The following is an 8,183-nucleotide window of genomic DNA, read 5'->3' on the forward strand; positions in this document are numbered from 1 at the left end:
ACCGGCGAGATAATCGAAACTCAGATACACACAAATATACACACACACACACACAGAGACGTCTGTCATAATGGTATGATGATATGTATCCCAACTACTTTCTTAATCTCGCTTTGGACTGCCAGCCAAAACCACATATGCACGACCACATAAGATGATATACTGTATGTACCACAGCTATTGTTACATTTCAGACATAATGGAGGCTCATATTTACATCAGATAGCTGGGATTACATGTCCGTAAAGAACTCTTGTATTGGATCCAATAGGATTTGTTACAACATGTATTTGTTTTGCATTCAATAAAATGTTTCGCCACATCTCATCATTAAGATGGGACCCAAAATCTACCCCCAAGATGTTTTACTATTGAAAGTATAGATGTTAACAAACATTTGATTTGTTTGTGTGTCTGTCCTCAGATAAAGACACGTCCGTCAGAGATGGTCTGCTCGTCTTCTTCTTCCTCGTCCTTCCTCTTCTCGCTCTGGGTGCCTTTGTTTTCCTGCGCAGGAACGAGCTGCTGCGACGACTCGGGCTGATCCGCAGGAAGAGGTCACAGGGATACCAGTGAGTCTGAATATCCACAAACACATGTTATGATAAGGGTTGTTGACTCTGACTTGGAGAGTCTCCATCATGGATGATCATCAGAATGTCACAAATGTTGCTACTCTAAAGAGCAGAGTAGGATGCAGGGTTGGGAAGGAAACTAATAATTACTAATTATCTGTTTAAAAATAGAGTCAGTATCACAATTTTAAAGTAACATTACGTTGTGCTACTGAATATTGTAATTACTACATAAATACCAAATTTGCAAATAATGACAAGAAAAAAAGAGAAATGTTGAAAGTTGGCCTTTATTTAGTTTGTAACAGAAATGGACTTGAATCATTTGGCACATTAGTGCAGCCGAATTTGAACTTTGAGCAGCAGCAGTACCCAAATAAATTAAATGAACCTACATACCAATTTTGCGCATTGTCCTGTATTTTTGATGAACTGGAAAGAGCATAAACCATCCTACTGCACTGTGATGTCGGACCCCTTTTCTGCTTAACATACAAAAGAATGGCCACATTTTGTAATGTGTGCACATGTGCATGGTGGTAAATCGTTCTTTATTTAAAAAATAAAAAAATAAAAATCTAATCCTCATTTTCACAATCATTATGTTTGTGTCTGTCCCTTTCTGGTGAACGTGATCTCAGGAACGCATTGAGGGAATTTCTTCAGGCACAAACGTCCATTCAGACACCAGGATGATCTGATTAGAATTTGGTGGTCAAAGGTCATTGCAACCTCACGAAACACATTTTTTGCCATAACTCAAGAATTCATACGCATATTCTAACATCTTTCTGGTACTAGATGATCTATTTATTTAAAAATATATATTTTATTCCATTCGTCAGTAAAACACAAACCTTGCTAACCAACCTTTTTTTATTCCATTAGCCAAGATCTACTCTTCCTGGGGTCCACACAGGACATTACTTCCTAATGTAAAACACATATGTGATCAAAAATAAACAAGCAGGGCGTCCCGGTAGCACAGGCGACCCATATATAAAGGTTCGAGTCCGACCCGTGGCCATTTGCTGTATGTCGTTCCCCTTCTCTCTCCCTCCCTTTCACGATCTTCACCTCTCTCTGTCGGCATGAAAAGCTCAAAAATATAACTTTAAAAAATAAACAAGCAAACTACAAGAACAAACCACTTATTTAACAACAGTAGTTTGACGATAATAACAACAATGACAACAAGTACCTACACTATATTTAAATGATCAGTAGTTGATACAGCTCAAAAATAACACAGTAACAGTACAAGTAAAACCAGCGTGTGCAGAATGAAAGCCAAAGGTCAGAGGACTTTGACTTTCATGACCTGTTTGAAAAAGCTTTAAAAGCTCTGATTGAGGATTTTCAGGCTATAAAACCTGGATAGATAAAATAGAATGAATTAGATTAATTAATTAAGATGTTGTGACACAGACTCCAGTCACAGCTGCCATGCCTCCACATCCAGAAGGTTTCAGCTGTCAGAGGAGGACGACTCAGCTGTTGTTTCTATTAATAATCAGTTCAGACTGACAGCCCTGTGCTGCGTTCGACAGTTGCTTTAAAACTGTCCTTCATGCGTGTTCAAGGATGCTCGGACAACTGCTCTAAAACTGTCCTCTATGCTGCATTCAAGGACACTCTGACAACTGCTCTGAGAACTGTGCTCTGTGCCAGAGTACTACATGGGTCTGATTTTCAAGATCCGCCGATGCCCTGGCACTGCGACGTGCCATACCGTAACGCAGTGATTTTCAACCACTGTGATTTTCAACCACTGTGCCAGAGATCGTCACGTGTGCCGTGGGAAATTATCCAATTTTTTTTTTTTTATCAATTTTCTCCGACAGGACTCGCACCGGAGCTCCGACAGCATACACATATATATTCCCCCAACTGTTATAGAGGGTATTTTGCCCAGATATGAACACAGGTGTGCCTTGAGATTTTGGCTTGGTCTTTGGTGTGCCTTGGCCACAGAAAGGTTGAAACCACTGCCGTAACAGACCGGCCACCCGCACATGTGACCAATTAGTTCAGCAACCACACCCGCCGCCGCCGACCAGAAACCACAAATCCTATAATAACTAGTGTTTGTGACAGAATGGCAGTCACTCTGCTAAATTTGTATTTTTAGCGGCGCAGATAGCAACAGATGAAATTAATATTATTAGAATTGTATTTGTGACAAGTTGTGAAAATTATTTTATTATGAAAGCCTTGTGACTGCACTCACTGAGCTTATGTCACTTCCTGACTTTAGGGCTGACGGCGCAGTAGCTTCTGCCAATCCCAGCAGACCTCCTCCCAGAGCGCAGCCTCCATCTGTTGCTGGGGGCAACGGCAACAACATCGTCAGAGGCGGGGTGAGTTTACCGTCAACAGGTCATACTGTAGATGCTACAAGCCTTTTTCCACTGTAAATCGCCCATTAGCAGACACCATGTAGACAGTAAACACAGATACAATGACATAATAAACATGTACATGTAATAAACCTGCCTGTGACCTGCTGATCAGGAGGTCGCTGATGATGGTGATGATGATGTCACTGTCCTCCTGGTAAACCTCAGGTTTAGGAGCTGTGTACACGTATACAGATATTTTTGAAAACAAATATTTTCCTCAATTTCTTGGCTTCTTGTCCGCAAACAAAGTTTCAGGTCACTAAAAAGGCGATTTTTATTTAAAAATAAACACCTTCTAAGGTGCAGATTTTCAAAACTCCCGTTAATTTATGTCTGTTTGGACAAGTTAAACGGAGCGTTTGGGAAACAATGACGTCATCTTTTCAATTTGTGTATGCCCAACAACAACAACAATTAACAATTAACATAGTTCAATTTCATACATTTAAGATGCTGATAAGTGAAGTCTTGTTTTGAATAGCTCGCTTATAAATGATCTAATCTGTAGATGAACCTGTAAAACTGTAGACTACTTAGTTAATTCATAGATGACTAGCTGCTTCTGTTAATCAACAGTCGATTAATAAACTCATCGTTAGTGCTGCTGAGTCCAATCACCCACCAGTGACCCCTCAGCCCACTTGAAATTCTTTCCAGTCAGTCAGTATTTATTAATTTAAATTTAATTAAATAATCCTATTCTGTTGAAGACGAGAAGTCATATTATTACAAAGAGGACAATGTTGTGAATTGATTTTAAAGTTTCAGGCCTACTCTTTTTATTTTCATCAGAAAATAATTTTGACTTGACTCTGAAACTCATGCCAATGGATTTTCTGATTGCCAGATAGTCCATATGAAAAAAAGGGTGTATTGAACAGACAAATCTGATTTTAATAAAAAAAGATCAGATGTGTGATAAACACATTAGAAGACTGAATGTGTGTGTTTGTTATTACAACTAATTAAAATGAATGAGTCCTCACATCCTCTGCTCTCTCTCCATGTGAAGCACCACGCTCAGCTACTGCCACCGCAGGAGGTAAAATACTCTCTGTAATACTACTACTGTAATCTGTAGTCCTGCTACTGTAATCTGTAGTCCTGCTACTGTAATCTGTAGTCCTGCTACTGTAATCTGTAGTCCTGCTACTGTAATCTGTAGTCCTGCTACTGTAATCTGTAGTCCTGCTGCTGTAGAGCTCTGAACTGCATCTGCTTGCTGCTGCTTTTAGAGAATATTCTTTGTTTAGTTTATTTTACATTCTGTGTGTTTGTTTTCAGGTTTTTAAAACATTCACTTCCTCAGTGGTAAAAGGAGTACTCAAATGTTTTACTTCAGTAAAAGTAATATTACCACAGAGTAGAAATATTCTGTTACATGTAAAAGTCTGACATTCAAAATCTTATTGAAATAAAAGGATGATCATCAAAATGTACTTAAAGTACCAAAAGTAAAAGTATTATGCAGAATGACCCATTTCAGAATACATATTACATTAACAGGCTGAGCAAATGAAATATTGTGCGTTTAAGTACAGAAGATTTAGAAACATTTTGGACTAAATATTTTAAGTTGACTTCTCTGTGTGTTTGTGTGATCATCAGGTGGTGGAGACCAGCAGGACAGCTCCCTCCTACGCTCTGAGGCCTCCTCCTCCTCCCCTGTAAGAACAATGACACAACGTTATATAAATGTCCCTGTTCAGCTTCTGGAAACACCGACGTACATCAGAAAGTCAAACTCAAGACCTTGAGTTGAGATTTGTTGACAAACTATTCAAAGTCAAAATAGTTAAATTTGATAGAGTTGAAGCTAACTTTAACTTCTCTCTCTCTCTCTCTCTCTCTCTCTCTCTCTCTCTCTCTCTCTCTCTCTCTCCACTATCTCTCTCTCTCTCTCTCTCTCTCTCTCTCTCTCTCTCTCTCTCTCTCTCTCTCTCTCTCTCTCTCTCCACTATCTCTCCCTCTCTCTCTCTCTCTCTCTCTCTCTCTCTCTCTCTCTCTCTCTCTCTCTCTCTCTCTCTCTCAGAAAACCGAAACCTTCTGCTGCATCTCAGCCTCTGGTGCCTCAAAGACCTGCCCCAGCTCCACCTGTTTAACCAGTCAGGGGGACCTGCCCACCACACCTGGGTGAACCCCCCCTCTTCTTCTCTCCCTCTTCAACCCACTCCCCACCGACTCAAAGCTGGTTACCTAGCAGACAGGAAAGGAATCTGGAGCCAAGGTGGAAGACAGCCGGCTCTGGACTAAGAACTGGACCTAAACCTGGACCCAGTTAGACTGGAATGGGAATTTACCAGAGCAAACAGGAACGTACTGGGACTTGTTCTGAAGCATCAACTGTTCTCTACAGACTTTCTTTCTTTCTTTCTTTTGTCACCAAACCAGCCAATCATATCTCCATCCACAGTTACCTGTGACATCAACAAGCCAATTACTAGATACATTTGTTATTACCCAATCAAAATTGCATTTGTCACCATCACAATAGTGCTCTGCTGTAGAGTACTGCAGGAATGCACTTCTGGTTCTCTCGTCTCAGTCAATAGTTTTGTTTTATGGGTTTTTGGTTAGATGTCTGAGATGATGTCTGCAGTTAACACAAGCTTAAGCGATTTTAACATTTTGTTCTACAAATTAAAATACATCAGTAAATACCTCCCTCTGAATGTTGAAACTTTTACATGTTAGCGAGTTATTCAGACCATCAGGTTAAAAGTGAGAAATGTATTGTATTGTAATTAATACTCATACATGCTGCTCAGACTCAGAGCAATCACAGTCCACGGCTCATCTATCCCTTCCTCAACTCTTGCGCTGTGTGCAGGCAGTCAGCCGAGACAACCACTAAGTTTAATGCAAATAATGCACGATGGCGTCATTAATATGCAAATGAGCGTATGTCGGGCAGAGCAAGCAGGAGAGACTCTACTGCGCTATCAGTGGGTCGCTTACAAAGGTAAACCCATAAACTAGAAACAAGAAAAAGTTTATAAATTAATTTAGTTAGTAAGCTGGCTTGCTAGCTCTTCTATCTTAGTTAGTTAGTTAGCAACAGTATATTACCATGCTAACACTAGTAACTTTATACTTAGCTAGCCAGCTTGCTAATAAACATTTGCTTGCTAAGAGCAAACTTAAAAGGCCATGAAGTAGTTCTAGTTACTGTATTTACAGTGTGCCCCAAATGTCACGCACTTATGCTAGTACTATAAAGTACTGACTATTATTATTAATATCAGTATTTTAGCAAGACATTCATCTAATTTATTTGACATAATTGTCAGTTTATCCTTCACCAAGCCCCATACCTGTTAATTAGATTTGCTGCCTTGATGCTACATTAAGCTTTGTATTTTTTAGAAGGCTTATATACAGTTTAAAATGATAACTAGTGCCAGATTTACCATCAAAAAATAATTTTAATTTAAACAATGGGTCCTTGATTTCAGACAGGAGCAGCTTCTCAAATTTACCAGCGATTGTGCTATTAAAAAGGCAGCTTTCTAGCACCTAGCTAGCTAATTAACATGAACTCCATCACTATATATTTACTCTCCGCCATTTTATTTGAATGTACCAATTCTAAGTGTGAAAATGTAACCACTATATAGCGCCCTCATTGGAACAAAAAAATAGTCTGTCTGAATTTAAATGTTTTTTATTTTCATTGTTTAATTGTTTTTATTAATTTAACAATAAGGTTTTAGCTAACGGTCAATTGCGTGTACTGAGAAGTGCTTCACTGATTGGCTGGTTTGAAGACGCAGAGGTCACTGGAGGCGGAGCTTGCTCCTCTTTCTTTCTGTTTTCTGTCTCTGAATGAAAGCACTGGTACCGTCTGATTGCACTTCCTCTCTGCTCAACACTGTCATAGGAATGTAACGCACCTCTGCTGCTTTGTGCGGGTGCGCTTGGTCTCCACCACCTTGTTCACTCGGCGCTCTCTCTCTCCAGAATTGTAAAATCACAGTATGCAACACCATCTGGGTGCAGAGCTCTTCCGGGTTTTACCTACTCTGATCTGGATCTATGAGTTCATGGATGTTTGTGACTTTCTGCAGGGAATGTACGCTCACCTCATTTAGTTTTATCACAAAGCAAGTCTCCCCTGAAACACTTCAACACTTTTAAATCTGTTACCTGTGATGTTTAGAATCTTCAGTAAGTGATTTATTCATTTTAGATCCAAAACTAAACTGGGAAGGGCGGGATTCAGAGAACAAGTCGTAGTTACAAATCTGTCTGCTGTTTCAGCACTACGGACAGCGCCATAGATTTATCAATACACAGCACAGTTAGGTGGAGCCGTAGTCGAGGCAATAGATTCTAACTTGCTAAAACCTCAGTCTATTATAGTGAACTATGATAGTTCATGCAAGTTTATAAGTTATCATTGCACGTGTTAAGTAAAGTGAAGTACATATTGATGCATGCTTCATTATATGGTTTCATTGTTGGTGGTAAATGAGGTGCTGCATCATAAGTGATTATTATGTAAGACACCAACATGCACACAATGAAAAGGAAAATGTGTCTGCTTTAGAAATGGAATCTTATGATAGTTGCAGGTGATGGTACATTAAGGCTGTGACGGTATATAGATGACATACAACAGCTCATACACTGTTAAATTGACTGAACATCACAGATTGAAAATAGGTAACAGTGTTGAAGTGTCTTAAAGGTAGAAATGAACTCACGGCTCACCACTGGAACACCTGCTTTAAAGTCCTGAAAGCGTCCAGACGTCCCCGCTGTCTTTAACACCAACGTCACCTGACTACAGATGAACATTTAAAAACATTCAGGACGTTTTAGTTTCTCTCTTGTTGTGTGAACGTTCGTCGGCCCGCATCACAGTCACTCAACACCGGAGGGTTCATTTGTATCATTCAAACCAGGGATTTTTACACCACCAGTAAACCAAATGTTTCTGTTTCTGTCTGACCGGCTTCATCTGCTGTTAACGAACTGTTAGCATATTTATCCAGATAATGAACCTGGATGCGTGACTGTGAGGAGAACATCATCTTGATATTTTTATCTGCTTTGGTATATTTTTTTCATTTGCTGTCTCGAGTGTTTTTGCACAGAAATTGGTGTGAACAGGCTGAAGATTTTAAAAAATAGGGCTAATACTGTGCCATTTAATCTTTTTCATGCCAAAAAAATAAAATTATAACCTAGGGCTGCCACTAAA

At 39.5% G+C, this 8,183-nt stretch overlaps 1 protein-coding gene across 2 annotated transcripts in view; it reads left to right on the forward strand.

Annotated features, from left to right (window-relative positions):
* adam9a (ADAM metallopeptidase domain 9a) overlaps positions 1–8,183 on the forward strand; it is a 50,733-nt gene extending 42,550 nt beyond the window's left edge. The window contains exons 20-24 of one of the 2 annotated variants that reach the window (XM_029439146.1): positions 425–572; positions 2,833–2,935; positions 3,990–4,019; positions 4,586–4,644; positions 5,010–8,183. In XM_029439146.1, coding sequence (XP_029295006.1) covers positions 425–572; positions 2,833–2,935; positions 3,990–4,019; positions 4,586–4,644; positions 5,010–5,079 — 410 coding nt within the window. In that variant the 3' untranslated portion in view covers positions 5,080–8,183. The remainder of the gene's footprint in view (positions 1–424; positions 573–2,832; positions 2,936–3,989; positions 4,020–4,585; positions 4,645–5,009) is intronic. The other variant, XM_029439147.1, reaches the window with a different exon arrangement.

This window comes from Cottoperca gobio, chromosome 9 (genome assembly GCF_900634415.1).
Source record: "Cottoperca gobio chromosome 9, fCotGob3.1, whole genome shotgun sequence".
NCBI lineage: Eukaryota > Metazoa > Chordata > Actinopteri > Perciformes > Bovichtidae > Cottoperca > Cottoperca gobio.